Source organism: Schistocerca gregaria, chromosome 7, assembly GCF_023897955.1.
Source record: "Schistocerca gregaria isolate iqSchGreg1 chromosome 7, iqSchGreg1.2, whole genome shotgun sequence".
Taxonomy (NCBI): Eukaryota; Metazoa; Arthropoda; class Insecta; order Orthoptera; family Acrididae; genus Schistocerca; species Schistocerca gregaria.
The window spans coordinates 349221408-349237769 of NC_064926.1; the positions used below are offsets into that span (position 1 = coordinate 349221408).

Genomic DNA, 16362 nt, shown 5'->3' on the forward strand with positions numbered 1-16362 from the left:
GTTGGCACAAGCTTTAGTTAATAACTGGTTACTCAGGTATGGGATACCTCAGTCCTTAATCTCGAATCAAGGTACTAATTTCATGTTTGATCTGATGAAGCAACTGTGTAAGTTACTGAACATAAAGAAACTATGGACTAGTCCATTCCATCCGCTAGCAAACGGACGAACAGAGAGAGTGCATCGCACAATCGCTAAGATGTTGAGTCACTATGTAAATAGTCAACACATTGACTGGGATGTGGACTTGCAATTCGTAACCAGTGCATATAATAGTAAGGTAAATACGTCAACAGGATTGTCGCCGTACGAAGTGGTGTATGGGCGGAAGATGCCATCACCTTTTGACATGCTTCGTCCAAGGCTGGGAGCAGAGGGCGAGCATGCAAGGCAATTTGCAAAAACCATTAAGGAAGCTAACACGAAAGCATTGGAACGACAAGAATGGATGGGAGGTACAACGAGGAAGTTGCCACAGTACAGAGTAGGCCAATGGGTGCTACTAGCTAATCCGTATGTTCCAAAAGGGAGAACCAAGAAGTTCACAAACAAGTTCCAGGGACTGTACCAAGTAGTGGAAATGACATCTCCTGTCAATGTAAAATTACAATTGCCTACCAAGACAACGGTGGTTCACGTTAGTAGAGTTAAGCCGTTCCAGGGGGTAGCAGATCCGTGTATATGTACTTCTCCTTCTGGCAGAAAGCGAAAAGAAGTGCCAGAAGCATACAGTAAACCAGGAATTAAGTATAAATTGCGTTCGAGGGATGTGTAGTTAGCAGTAATTATCATGTGTGTATTATTTTCATGCACAGACTAGGGTTATTTTATTGGTATTAGGGGGTAGTGATGGGAGTTTTTCCCTTCTCTTTCCATTCTGTAGGTGACGCAGATGGGATACAACTGGATAGTATTGGGCGTAATCCTCTGGCAGCTGACACAAGCTGGTAAGTTACAGGATATGCCGTTGCGAAGTGTGGTGTTGTTCGGGAAACAAACAGACGTGGTCCTCACGAGTCATGAGTGGACGCTTCGGCTGGCACTCAATATCCTGCAGGTAAGGAACGAGATGCAGCAGCTACAGGAGGTGGTATCGAGTGTGTACAACGGATCTAGTGCATCCAAGAACGGAATATTACGGGACGTGCAAGAAGAGTATGAGGCTTTGGATAAGTCATGTAAGGAAATAAGGGAACAATTGCGCCAAGTTGTGAGCATGATTCCAGGGAGGAGAAAGAGAGTAAAGAGGGGTTGGTTGAATGCAGGTGGGAAGCTGCTGAAAACAATTTTTGGAACAGCGGATAGAGACGATATTGAGGGTTTGAACAATTCTTTAACAGTTATTCGCAACAGGGAGAAAAGCATAGGGAAGTTAGTGGATATACACACAACAGAGATACGGGGATTAGGTACAGAGATGTTGAATGTGACACGCGTGGTGTGTGAGATGACTACAGGGTTACGAGCATATATCGAACAAACACAGAAATTAATGAATACGGATCTGGAACAGATGCAAATCAGATTGGTTATAGTGGAAAGAAAGCTGGAAATGGCTAAATTGCTGTGGGATCTGGTTAACAGCATTGGTGATGCACAAGTGAGGATGGATGAATTGCAAGAGGTGGTACATCACGCATTGCACGGGCAGGTGAGTGTGACGTTATGTCACCAGAAAAGTTCAGATGGAGTCTGAAGCAGGCAGAGGGAGAGTTTCCAGAGGGGGTAGAGCATGTAGTGCTGATAATTGAAGCGAGTATGTCACTTTTTTATCATATGTCTAGGATTAAGGTACAACGGATCTAGTTAAGATGTATGTAGAGATTAGATTTCCAGTAACTAGTGTGGGGAGACAGTATCACTGTTACACAGTGCATCCTTATCTGGTCAGATGGGAGCGCATGGGGAAGGGTGTACAGTTCAGGACATAGGAGGTTTTATTAATTTGTAAGGAGGGGGATACTCATGTTACTATGTCAAGTTTAGAGTTGAGTAGATGTCTAACGGAGTCAGTTTCCATTTGTCTATCACGAGCTGTTTTCACGGGCAAGGGGTCGTGTGAGATCCAGTTATTTAGGACAGAAGTAGAAGCTTCGGAGTGTCGGAGAATAATAGTGAAGCCTACGCCACATTTTCAGCAAGTTGGGAGGCATTGGTTGTATTCAGTATTCGCTACGGAGAGGATATCAGCCAAGTGTTATGACAATGGGAATTGGCCAGTAACCACGGAGATGGAATTACGAGACAGTGGTTTGATAATCAACTGGACAAATTGTGAAATAGTAGGGGATCGTTTCAGTTACCAGCGACAGTCACGGGAGTCACCAAGGTTACAGATACTCATCTGACGTTGTACTGGCCAGATGCGTCATTCAGCATTGCTCAAGGAGAAAATTTGACGTATATTAACAACAGCTTGGATGCTACACTATTGCAAACGATAGATAAACTAGTAGGTCAGGAGAAAGGTCAAATTTCAATGCAGCAATTATTAAGGCATGTGGAGGAGTACGATACCAAGCAGAAACGTAGTATAGTGACCATTGGTATTTCAACCAGTACTATTACCGTGTTGATTATATTCATCGCTGTGGTATATGTCTTATTAAAACAGAGGATTCAGCATGTTAATGCAAGACCGCTCCATGAGATTCCTCTAGAATGGATTACCAGTAGGGCATGAGTCAGGGAAACCTGGATGTATATAGGGAAGAAGTAGAATATTGGATAGAACTAGAGTTAGCATATAGGGTAAATTCGGGGACGAATTTAATTTTTAGGAGGAGGCAGTGTTGCGGCCACATGTAGTAAGTGTTGCTTCACGCAGTGGAGAATGGCAAAACAGCAGGGCTGGCCAGCGACGACAAGGGAGAAATTGTAAAGAAAGTTCAATAAATAATTGTAAAACTAAACGCCTCCTCAGTCTTTGGCACAGTCACTGTGTCTGTTGCTAACAAGCAGTGAGAAGGTGTAACAAGAGGCAGAAGCTGAAGAAAGTCACTCTGGATTGAGTTGGTCATATTTTTGGCACGACTCAGCATATGATAGGTCTGGTGCTGCGCGCTGCGGAATTTGAATCCCCGCCAGACGTCATGGACGTCTTAGACCCCTAGAGGTCTCTGCACCATCGCACTGTAAGCTGTGGCGGTGCCCGCGTCCTGGCCCACTTTTAGTGTTGTGAGGGCGCCACAGTGGAACACATGGTTGCAGCGGCCAATAGTGGCACCTCAGCTCCTGCCTCTTGCTCAGCAAGCGAGTCTAATCATTGCGTGAGTGTCGACACATCGCCTCGACAACAGACAGCATGTTTATCGTTCTTTGTTTTCATTACTAGTGGACGTCTTGGATTCGTTTGGTTGTCTCTGTCACTCCGTTGCTCCTTGTGTGTTGTCGTCATAAGGTCTCTCTCCAACATCCGTCATTGTTTCGTGTCCGTCCTTTCCGTTAGTTTGTTCACAGGCCGCTCTCCGTTTGGTCCCGTTGTGCTTTCTCAGCCACCCCGCGACTGTTCCGGACGTACGGCTTCACATCACATCTGTAGCACATAACCTCGACCTCCTCTGGGACGATATGTCACTCAAAATCCAGAAAGAAGGCACTGGTATCGGTTCAGTTGTCTTTACAACCCTTCTGCACAAGTCGAACAAAATGAATGTCATGCCGCTCCAGATTAGCTCGCAGCTCTTCATCAGTCTGCAGGATGAGGTCCCTATGAAAAATCGTCACCTGGAGGATATTCAGAGACTGATGAAAGGTAATAAACACTAGGACATTGGCAAGATGATCACAAGTAGGAAGAGCTGCAGATTGGATGGCAGAAGAAGCTTTGATCAACGAGGACCGCATCTTACTGACACACTCCACTTCACCAAACTTGTCCTGGACATTCTCCACCAAAAGCAATGGCTCTGTGGCAGTGAATGTGTCGCTGTCCACCCTGGTACAGATGAGATAGTGGGGAAAGTGCTTCATGCCAAGATGGTGAGCCTGGCCTTCCTCCCAGAGTGCAACCAAGGAAGAGAAAGCCGCTGGGTCATATGAAGCAGCATTCAATGATCCTTTACCATGCAAAGAGATGGTTGTTTGGGAATGGCCAGATCTTTGCACCTCGATAAGCTTCATGCACTAAGCATCTGCTCTGATACCAACCACTCTGATCGGGGGCTTTCCGCTTGGGCGCTACCCAGCCACAGCAACACCCGACTGGCATGGCGGCCACGGCCGGGAGTTCCACTGCTCCAGGATAACAAGCACCCTCTCCTTGACATACATGGGGAGCCAACAGCTCAGGTGCTAGAAGTGTAATCCCTGTGTTGTCGTCAGGGCACTCAGCCAGATGGGCACACAACAGCCTCACCACACGGACTGGCTACATGTGCTGGTGACCTGGTGGAGGCGGAGGGGGGGAGGGGTCTATGGTGAGGAAGGACAGGTGTAGGGGGGGGGGGGAGTGGGAGGAATTCACATGTTAGATGTGGGAGTTCTTCCCCAAATGGAAAATTTAGAAGTGAAGGTCAACCCTCAAGAGGGGACCAAAATTCCAAAAAGGAGGAGAGAGAATACACAAGAGGAATAAAATCGCATGGAATACAGTGAACCAGGTGGAAAGCCAGATTGATATAAATCACAATACCGAGAGAGGGGTAGGAGGGGGCAGTGGGGAAGGAAGGTGAAGGAAAAGCTACCAGGGCAGGAAAAAAGGGCTGCAATAGCTTGGGGATCTGTGTGCACCACGCACAAACTCACAAAAGAAATGGAGACCCCATAGGGAGAAGGGGAACAAAGTGATCTTAGGCATCATTGTTAACTTAAGCCACTATTAAAAAAAATCATTAAACGAAAACCTTTGCGAGAAATTTCCATTTTGGCACAATACTGCAAACTAGTCAACAAGCACTTCACGTCAAGTAACTGAGACTGTGAGAATAAACTTTTTTTAAGTGTTCACTGTACACAAACTACTTTTTTTTAGTAATGGAGCAACCATTTTTTAAAACAGCAAGTGCCACATTTTAAAACAATAGCGATTCACATATCTATAGTACCATCTAGTGGTCTTTTGGAATAAAATTTTTTTTGGGAAAAAAAGGATGGTCAATTTTTTGGTCACATGATTAGCCTAGACTTGTGTTAAACAGTAAATATGGAAAATGATGGTGAATACAATATTCCTGGGAGTGAAACACGCTGCGGCATAAAAAAAGAGAAATGAATCAGTCTAACATCTCCAAAGCAAAATCATTTCGATACTCAAACCAAAATGCTGCGCCTGTTATTGACTGCTGAAATTCTGAAAGGAGTGAGGTGAACAACTGTGAAGGGAAAGTATATCATGCAGGCCATCTCTCCTATGCTCACATATTTCAATAATCTATTGTATTCTTCAGGAGATAAGAGCAAGCAAGATGCATTCTTTCTATCATACATGGATGTCTCAGCATCAGCCAGGTATGTTGTTGATCTAAACCAGAGTCTATCAAGTGTAAGATAAAACTTCATGAGGGATCCCAAGTACCAGTTTGTGCTGCTATATTTCAAAGAATAACAGGGGTATCGTTGGATCACTTAGAATGAATTGCTAGGCACTATCAAGAACATGGGATTGCACTACAGGGAAGAAGGACTGGCTCAAGAGGAACACAAGAACCTCTGCCAAATCTTTATATTGGAGAAGTATTTTACAGATGACAAGTGTGGCTCTACAACCTGGCTGTGGCAGTACATGGATGAAAAGAAGGTACTATTAACATTTTTCGATACACTGGGTCTGAAACAGAGGCTGGAAGAGGGGCAAATGAAACTGCATGTACACTACAACATTTTCTCCTACATTATTTCGAAGACAGGACGAGAGACAATGGTAGTAGAGATGAATCTTGCTGTTTTCAGACTTGTGCACCAGCCAGAACACGAATTTTACAATGCTCTGTATGCTGTAACACTATGGAATGCAGTCCAAAGTTCTCTGAACGTGCCCACTATTTTCCTATTCATGAACACAGTTTCATGCCACCGGATTGTGTGTTCAGTAGAGCTGAGAAGGAATATCGGAAGAAAGAAGAGATCATATTACCTTGTGAATACAGGAATATTATAGCAAAGTTAGGAAAGGTGTTGGTGTTGGGAGAAGACTGGTTTTCCCATGACTTCAAACAGATTTCTAAATGTTGGATGTACAAGCAATAACTTACAGACAAACCAAAATGGTAAGATTCCAATACACTTTTAAAAAGCCGTATATCTCTGGATCAGTAGTTTTGAAGAACATTACTTTAATCAGAGCCATGAAACTTGCTGTGATTACTACAAAGATAAACCATAGGGGTGCAGAAAAGGAGAGAGAAGTAACAAAGCTAATGCGTTTCCTTACCATTACTAAGGATGCAGCAAATTCTTGCAATTACACTCTCTGCAAGTGGTAAGGAATATGGTCATGAGAGTCATGGAGAATTTATGACGATGAAAAGTGTTCTGAAGTTGAAGAAAAAAAGAAATATTATTTTAAAACTTTAATGCAAGAAATAAGCATTTAATATTCAGATATCACTGATCTAGTACGAGGATAAAGCAATTTTTGGAGGAAGGGAGACGGTGATTTCTGCTTTCAGCATTTGATAAACTACAAAAAAATTATGTACATGCCAAGACTATCTTAAAATAGATGCAAAACTGTACAAAATTTGTGTAAATTAACTTAATGTGACTCCTGTAAAATTTGATTTTTTGTGTAAAGCGAGTTTTACAAAAATGGCCATCAAATGAAAAACTATCCCATACCATGTCCAGGGACCTCATCACAAAGCTTGTCCTGGGTTAATATTTTTGTAAGACAGACCATGCAAATACATATCGAGATCCCTCTGAATGAGGAGTCAGAAGGCATCATGGGTATTAACATACCCGTCGGCATATGTAAACTCAAGCACTTGCCTTTTGGGTTTTCTTCTGCTCAAGCAATCTTCCAGAGATACCAGAAACAGTTAACCATGTGCATCCCGCAAGTGGCCCACATTATGTATTAACTAAACCAATTATGGAAGAAATGTTGCTACTCACTATATAGGAGATGCTGAGTCACGATAGGCACAACAAAAAGATTCACACAATTATAGCTTTTGGCCATTAAGGCCTTTGTCAGCGGTAGACACACACACACACACACACACACACACACACACACACACACACACACACACAAAATGCAACTTGCACACACATCTACAGCCTTGGAGAACTGAAACCACACTGCGAGCAGCAGCACCAGTGCATGATGGAAGTGGCAACTGGGTGGTGGTAAGGAGGAGGCTGGGGCGGGGAGGGGGAGGGATAGTATGGTGGGAGTGTCGAACAGTGAAGTGTTGCAGTTTAGACGAAGAGCAGGAGAGAAGGTGCGGGGAGGGGAGGGGGTAAGTAGCAGAAAGGGGAGAAATAAAAAGAAATTAAAAGACTGGGTGTGGCAATGAAGTGATGGTCATATAGTGCTGGAATGGGAACAGGGAGAGGGCTGGGTGGGTGAGGACAGTGACTAACCAAGGCTGAGGCCAGGAGGGTTACGGGAACACAGGATGTATTGCAGGGAAAGTTCCCACCTGCACAATTCAGAAAAGCTGGTGTTGGTGGGAAGGATCCATACGGCACAGGCTGTGAAGCAGTCACTAAGATGAGGGATATCATGCGTGGCAGCGTGTTCAGCAATAGGGTGGTCCACTTGTATTTCGGCCACAGTTTGTCAGTGGCCATTCATGTGAACATACAGCTTGTTGGTTCTCATGCCTACAAAGAATGCAGCACAGTGGTTGCAGCTTAGCTTGTAAATCACATGACTGGTTTCACAGGTAGCCCTGCCTTTGATGGGATAAGTGATGTTAATGACCAGAATGGAGTAGTTGGTGGTAGGAGGATGTATGGGACAGGTCTTGCCTAGGTCTATTACAGGGGTATGAGCCATGAGGTAAGGGTTTGGGAGCAGGGGTTGTGTGGATGGATGAGTATATTGTGTAGGTTCGGTGGACGACGGAATACCACTGTAGGAGGGATGGGAAGGATAGGACATTTCTCATTTCAGGGTATGACGAGAGGTAATCGAAACCCTGGCAAAGAATGTATTTCAGTTGCTCCAGTCCCGAATGGTACTGAGTTACAAGCGGAATGTTCCTCTGTGGCCGGAATGTGAGACTTTGGGAGGTGGTGGGAGACTGGAAAGATAAGGCACGGGAGATTTGTTTTTGTACAAGGATGGGAGGATAATTATGGTCAATGAAGGCTTCAGTGAGACCCTCAGTATACTTTGAGATGGACTGCTCATCACTGCAGATGTGAAGACCACGGGTAGCTGGCTGTACAGAAGGGACTTCTTGGTATGGAATGGGTGGTAGCTGTCGAAGTGGAGGTATTGCTGGTGGTTAGTAGGTTTGATATGGATGGACATTCCATCCTGGATTTTCCGTTGTTTAATTATGGAAGAAAGGCATTCAGTACAGGAGGATGGCTACCTATGAGCACTTGTTCGCACAGCTGAAGCAAATATGACGTTCAGCATCCTGCCTCAAGCCCTTTTTCCCCGTAAGGTCCATTGATTTTGGCTGCAGGTGCCTCTCCATATTGCATTGGTGCAGTGCTGGCACAAAGGGAGGATGACATTACTGAGCTATCAATTGCTTGTGCGTCAAAATGCTGAAACCCATTCAAAAGTGCTCATAGCAGGTAGAGAAGGATGCTTTAGCAATCATCTTTGCAGGTAAGAAGTTCCATGTTTACCTTTTCAGGAATAAGTTAATGGTCATTATGGCCTCAAATCACTGTTAGCACTATTTGGACCGTGCTCCCTTCTTCCAGAGTGGACAGCACTGGGCATTTTTTGGCAGCTCCTACAATCATATTATTAAATATGCAAATGTGAGTGGACTGTCTTGCCTACCAGCAGGCCCAGACAGGACCTTTAACGAGCAGGAAATCTCATGTTTCCAAGTAGATGAATGGCTGCAAGCCATGGATGGCTGCTCAAATTGTTGTAGAAATGTGTAGGCACCCTATCTTATGGGACATCACACAGTACAGGTATGTGCCCCAAGGGTGGCCCACATATTTTTCGAGGAATGCCAATCTGAAGCTCCGGGCCTGGGCTTGCCTCTCCCACTGTCTATTGGTAATCAACAATGTTCTCCTGCTTGATGCTGAGGCAGATATTCACGATGTCATCATCCCAATTGCCTTGCGGCCTCAAGTTTCCATCCCAATCTTTCGCCTACTGGCCTATCCTCTGTTACCCTGGGATAGCATTCATTTGGATTTTGCAGGCTCATTTCTGTGGCCTACGTGGCTCATTTTCATGGATGCCTACACTAACTACCCATAAGTGGTCAGTATGGCACCTACCACAACATGTGCCGTAATTTATACATTTATCCATTTTTTCCCATTAGTGGGATCTCTGAATGATCATGTCAGACAATGGGCCTAAATTCACATTTGTGGCTTCTTCACCTCAGTCTTCACCTGAAACAATATCAAACACCTATTTAGTCTGCTATTTCACTTGTCCTACAATGGCAAAACAGAGAGTATGGTGCCAATGTTTAAACAGCAAATGTTAAAAGCAGTGGGAACCACTACCTTCACAGATGAGTTAACAATGTTCCTGAAGACTTACAGGACCAATCCTGTCCATGTCCACAGTCCACAGGAGCTCCTCCATGGACGGCAGCTGTATACTCTCAACTTTGGACCCAGCACATGGGGTGCTATCCACTGGGAACAGTAATACGGACATGGATGTTGGCTACAACGGTTGCTAACTCTGGACAGTGTCTTAGGATTGTAAGCACACCAAGGGGTTTGGAGAGACCCACCAATCCATCCACACCTTCCGAATGCACCGCTTTCAGTGATTCAATTAGACCTGGAAAGCCTACGTTTACCAATCCCACAAATGCATAGGTATAACTTTCACTCTAGAATACCCGCGATAGTTCCTATGGACTCAGCCATCGATTTGGAGGTCTCAATGCAGCCTCTGCAACATCAGACACTGTTGCTTCACCCAAGTATGTTTTGCCAACACCCTCCCTGGTTCATCCCATCGGCTTACATACTATGACATCAACTGTGCAACAAGTTCAGTTTCCAAAGCATCGTCCAGGGAGCTATCAGCCCTATGCTTCAATTTCAGGGGGGAGCGATCTAGCATAATTGTCTGGCAACTATGAAAAACTGCCTGAGGTCATGGAAACTGACAGTAGCAGCTAGCACTTGTTTGGCCTTTGTTATTCTGCCACGCCGTCTACGTTGTCCGTTCCCTCTTCTTGTCCAACTGCTTTACCGATCATGACTATAATAAAAATACCACTGTTTTCTCAGTGTTTCTATGACTTTGCAATGGCTGTCCACCTGGCACTATATAAGTGCTGCTCCATCAACCATCCTATATTGTCATTGTGACCTGAAGTAAGATTATTAAACACCCAGGCCATCTTGACCCCACTACATTGGATACTGCTACAGTGCCAGACTGTTGCCCTAAAGTGAATGAAAAGCCTGCTCCCCTCTTCAGGAGCCATATGTTAGTCTTGTCTCTCCACACATACCTTCCAATGTGGCAGCATATATGATATGGCTAACTGTATCACTGAGGCATGAAACTCACCCCACCGCATTTGTAAGTCATATTAATATTTTATTCCATAACTTGTGTTCATGTTACTTTTTAGATTAATCAATTCTAAACAAGTGACTACACTTTTAAAAGTCAGTTCATTCCAGAATGTTAATGGAAATAACAAGGTCACTAATTGTTTGAGAATGCCATATGTACGGTGAAGAAACTAAGAATATTCAACTAGAATACTGAACATTAGCCAAACATACAGAAATTTCAAAAAGAAAACCATGAATGGCACCTATAAATTAGTGTCAAACATATTGTTGATGGAAAAAAGAATATGAAAGGTGGTAGTAGATTATTTACTTACACATATGAAAATTCTACTCCAACTGCTCATAATTTCTGTCATCAACTTGCAATCACTTAATAATGGTACCCAATGGGGCCTTACAGAAAGAGAAGATCTATGGTAACTAGTGTAAAATTTTATTGGAAATATACTAAAACTGAATATATAGTAAGTAGTCTTTTGACCAGATGCAATCTTACACACTTTTCAGTCTACACACCTGAAATCTGGAATTCCTGCTGCTGTACTTATTCCTGCACCAGTATGGACAACAACATGCTTGGCTTCTTGGATCCAAGTAGCAAGTTTGCTTACTTTTTCTGTGACTTCATCCTTGCTATCAAACTTCTGCAAAAATGAAACACATAAAAAGATAAGTAATAGCCAATATATGTTGTTAAAATCACTTACCATGTATTTGCTGTATCTCTCTGTCAGTGCAGACTTGTTCTCGGCCTCCCATAAGGGTTTCAATAATGACTCAACATGTCTAAACAATTACTTCTCTCCTTGTCCTGGATATTTTCTCTTTTGTATGTGAAAAAGAAAAATAGAGATTCAAAGAAATGGAAACAAGACAAGACAGCAACTTGTGTCCTGTGCATGGATGTCACTGGTTAAATACGGCAGTTAAATACAGAGTTTTCAATCTGCAGACACTTTAATGTTGTTCATCACATAATTTTCAGAAAACAGATTTCAGTTCAACATAATGTTGCTACTATGAGATGTCTATGTTACAAAATGTTATGCAAAAAGAGAACAAATGTGCGACATAAAAACAAATCAATCAAGAGTTTGGTGTGAAAGAAATATTATGTGAAATGGTACGTGATGAGTGTAAATATATTTCAAAAAATAGGGAAAAAGTAGCAAGAAAGTGTGCAATATGCTTCTGCATGTGGAACTTAACTAACATATTGAATTTTTCTTTAGACTTGGGGGGAGATCTCTATCTGTCACCAAGCTCAAGAAAACTGATCTAATGTAGCACACTCAATGGCGATTGCGTGCACCAGTGATGTAGCCAGAGTGAAACATTTACAACATTTCTCATATTTTATAAATGGTTTGAGATATCATAATGAGATTTTGTCAACTAATACCACGCAAATAGGAGAATAACTTGCTGGTAGATTAAAACTGTGTGCCAGACTGAGACTCAAACTCGGGACCTTTGCCTTTCGCAGGCAAGGGCTCTACCGACTGAGCTACTGAAGAATGACTCACAAACAATCCTCATGGCTTTACTTTCGACGGTACCTCCTCTCCTTATACTGAAAGAGGAGAGTATTTTACCAAATGGTTATTATGCAAAGCTTCATTATCTCCCATGTTATCTCCACTAAATACAGACTTTTTCAATGAAAGAATTTAATTTTTAAGGACCATCATTAGCTGGTGAAACAAGAAATGCTATGGATTTTGGAACAACATAAGTGAAGACATACCATGTTTATTTTGTACAGAAGATGTGCTTTTTCATAAGCTACTGAACTTACTTTCCCTCAGTTCCTCACTCAATAAACCATTGTTTCAGAAATCTCTCATAATAGCGTCTGTACGACATGTTAGTGAAGTGACATTATGTGAAATCTGCTGCGTTTGGCAGAAGAAGCAAATATTAACATGGCAACAACATAAGTGTGTAGGTTTTACTCAAAATTCGCCACTCATGGTGGTTCTCTGTAAAAAGTTACAAGTGGTTAACAAGCCAAGCAAAAATAAATAGGCCTAGCTGTGTTTGTTGCATTTTTAGCAACATTCTTTTTTAGATACTAACCAATGCAGAAGTGGCAGATCTTTTTGAATGGTCATCATGCAAGTGGGGGGGGGGGGGGGGGGGGGGGGGCTTTGCAAAAAGCGTGAGTGCAGGCTTCAGTTTAGAAAGGCACTTCCCTCCAGCATTCTGTATTTTCCTTACAGTGCCTGCCCGTAACCCCCACCACTACCCCTCTCCTCTCACATGCCTTGCCTTGCTGGCAACTTTATTCTGTGCGTACTCTACAATCTGTTCCTTGAAGTTGAAAAACAAACAAAAAGACTGATATTTTAATGGATGAGGAATTCATCTCTTTGGTGGAGAGCTTGTTTGTTAAATGAAATATGAAACTGTGAAATGCTCTATAAAATTTTATGTTGTGAAGCAGGTTCTTCAAAACTTTCTTTCTCTTTGTAAATATGTGGTTGAATGCACAAAAAACTTATGTATAAAACATACAACTAAATCAGCCGACGAGGCAGGGCAGCCAAAGCAGGACAGCGCAACAGAATGTGGCTCACCGTCAACTGGCCGTCGCACTGACACAGAGGTAGGTCTTCACGATGCACGAGATATCTGTGGGTCACACACGCGTGGCTGATGCGGAGCCAGTATAGAACCGCAGAGTCCCTGCAAGAGGCCAGCATGGAGGACTTGGGCACATTCATAGTCTCCTTCATGGCACGCATTTGTCGTGCATACCGAGGTTATGCCATTTCATATGCCAAAGACAAAAAACCTTGATGCTGATCTCCAGAAGTGGTTTCTATGTAGCATGTTTGGCCAGCCCATCGGCAAGTTCATCGTCTGTGATTCCGAGATGTCCTGGGGTCCAGACAAACACCAGTGAACAACCAGGCTGTTCCAGGGCATAGACAGACTTCTGGATGGTTGCTATCAAAGGATGGCAAGGGTAGCACTGGTTGATAGCTTGTAAGACGCTCAAGGAGTCACTACATACAAGGAATGACTCGCCAGAGCATGAACAGATATGCTCAAGAACACGAGATATGTTATCCAGGGTGGAGCCCTATGATACCATTGGGCTCCTGAAGTGTACATCCATTCATAATTCATCTAAAACTATACTGCAGGTGAAAGATTATTGAATTTCTTTGTGGTGCTCACTACACCCCCCCCCCCCTCCCAAATATTTACTCATTGTGGATTTCGTGGTTGACAGTCCTGTGAAATTTACAAAAATACACGAGTGACCTCCATTGTGACTTCAAAAATATAATTCAGCCACAGAAAGGGGTACAGTTTTTAATATTTAATTCAATAACAAAGTGTGTCAATGGCCTATGCAGAAACACTGCATTATTTACAAATAAAATAAAAATGCATTTGCTTAATAAATGTATGATGAAGGACTTTTTAAAGATATGTACAGACTTTTTAGTGTGTATTTTTATTGCTTGATTTTTATGTATTATGCAAGCATGTGTTAACCCACGTATGATGTATTTTTTCACTTTGTTTTTGGTTTACTCTAATTTTGTGGTTTCGTGCATTCATGAGGACGTGTGTTTTGGGGCTACGGGCACTCAACGCCAAGGTTACCAGCATCCAATTTTGTGGTTTCATTTTGCTTGTAGCTGTTTTTGTACATTAATTTTATTTTCCCTGATCACATGTTAGATTTAGAGGGCCTGGTGATATAGCAGCAAAGAGCACATCTGGAGGTCACAAAATCCCAGTCAAATCACGGAAATTTTTCAGTTTGCCTTTAACCTAGACTTCACGTCTCAGTGATGTAAAGATGCAACAGGAACTACTTAAGGTTCAGACTTTACATTAAACTATATGTCCCCTTTGCCTGGTAAGACTGTTGGAGCAGGTTAGGAAGACACAAGTTGCCAAAGTGCTGTGCAGTTGAAAGACTCGAGCCACATGCCATTAAGCATAAAACGATAAATGGAATATTACAGTAATAAGTAAATGTCTGTACGGCCCAATAAAGACAAGAAACTGTGACTGAATTCATCACGGAAACACATTCAAATCTTCATGAATAATCCGCTATTTTAGTGATGGTTGCACAGGCCAAAAAATTCAAATTTAATTTTACGAACTTACATTTTCTTCAAAACAGTTTTACTGCCAGTGCTAACTGGTCATTCCTTGCAACTAGCCATGGAGAAACTGAGTGTGATGGCTTAGGAATGCCATTTACGAAATTATCACACAAGGAAATTTTACAGAAATCCGTAGGAAATCAAATACTATCGCCATCAGATTTATTTCAGTTTTTAACATTATGAAAATGAAATTCTATTTTACTTCTAAAGACTCTGTAAATCAGATATATTCTGACTTTGCATTACACTCTGCAGAACTTCAAATACTTTATGGAATCTGAAGATTCCAAAACATTAAGCAGTTAGTTGTTTGGGGAACTTAGAAACTAAGAGGGAAAGCAGGGAGGTGGAACCCAGCTTAAAATACAATGTAAGGACTAAACTGACATTCTTTCTCAGAGAAGAAAATCTGATCCCACGTAGCTTGTAAATATTCGAGTTCTAGTACTTCAGGATGATCAGTAAACTAAAAACAACAGAATATGATGTTGCCACACAATTTTTGCACATTCTAAGATGTTTGCTCTCATACTACTTGCACAGATGAGAGAATATTTTCCTGCTCCTCATGTGCTTGCTGTTACTGAATGACCTAAACCATCACCTAGAAGAACTTGCCAAGCTTGTGTTATGTTTACTGTATGATGCAGTGTATATAAAAAAAAAATTAATTGAGCTTTTTAAAATTTCGATTCTTAATTAACAATATGAGACACAAGTCAGAGCAGGGGTATGTCCTAAAATATTTTTCTCGTCTGGGTGTGTGAACTGTGTTAGAATGCAACATACACAAAACAGAAATTTGGAAACTGGACGAATCATTTACGAGAATACTGACTTCTTAAGGAACGTAATGTAAAATGCAAAAGCTAATAATTTAGCGACAATTCTAAGACTATTATGCCATGGCATTAAGTAAAACTGGGCAAACGGCTTTTTCTACACAACCGGTGAAAATAAACGTACTCATGAAAATACAATATTCAATATCTTTACCTCCGCTAATCCAAGTTTTCCTTTATTTTCATAAGGAGACAGTCCATCCGCATAATTGCACGACATGATTTTTAAAATATTTCAATCAGATGTGTATAAATAGTTGTCATGCACTTTAAATCGCAAGTTGTCAAGCCGACATTTTTCCTTGAGGCCGCAGGCAACAATACTGAAAAAAGTTTACATTGGTCTAATACCAACATGACGATGTTCATTCTGGCGTCCACTGTTACACGTAAAATTACTTATATACGCGAATATTTTCGAGCGGATGGAAATAAACAAACGAACATAACCTACAAACAAGAACTGTAAGTACGACACAAACATAAACATATCGTTGTGTCAAAGTACAGAAACCGACTTGTTTTGATCAATTAACATTTTCGCCACAAACTGAGAAATTTCTGCCATTTATGTAAATTGAACAGAAGTCTTGCGCTGCGATTTAAATAAGTTGATTGTTTAATGTGGAACGGAATAAGTGAACAAAAAGAAGAAAAACAAATATGTAAAAGGTAATAATACAATGCACTATCAACAATGGTATGATTGTTTGCCTGATTTTTATTTG

At 42.0% G+C, this 16362-nt stretch overlaps 1 protein-coding gene across 1 annotated transcript in view; it reads right to left on the reverse strand.

The window, feature by feature from the left end:
* Positions 1-16153, reverse strand: part of LOC126281208 (NAD-dependent protein deacetylase Sirt6) — a 74641-nt gene extending 58488 nt beyond the window's left edge. The window contains exons 1-2 of the mRNA XM_049979945.1: positions 15789-16153; positions 11170-11297 (exon numbers count right to left, since the gene is read on the reverse strand). Coding sequence (XP_049835902.1) covers positions 11170-11297; positions 15789-15854 — 194 coding nt within the window. The 5' untranslated portion in view covers positions 15855-16153. The remainder of the gene's footprint in view (positions 1-11169; positions 11298-15788) is intronic.
* Positions 16154-16362: the final 209 nt, after the last annotated feature.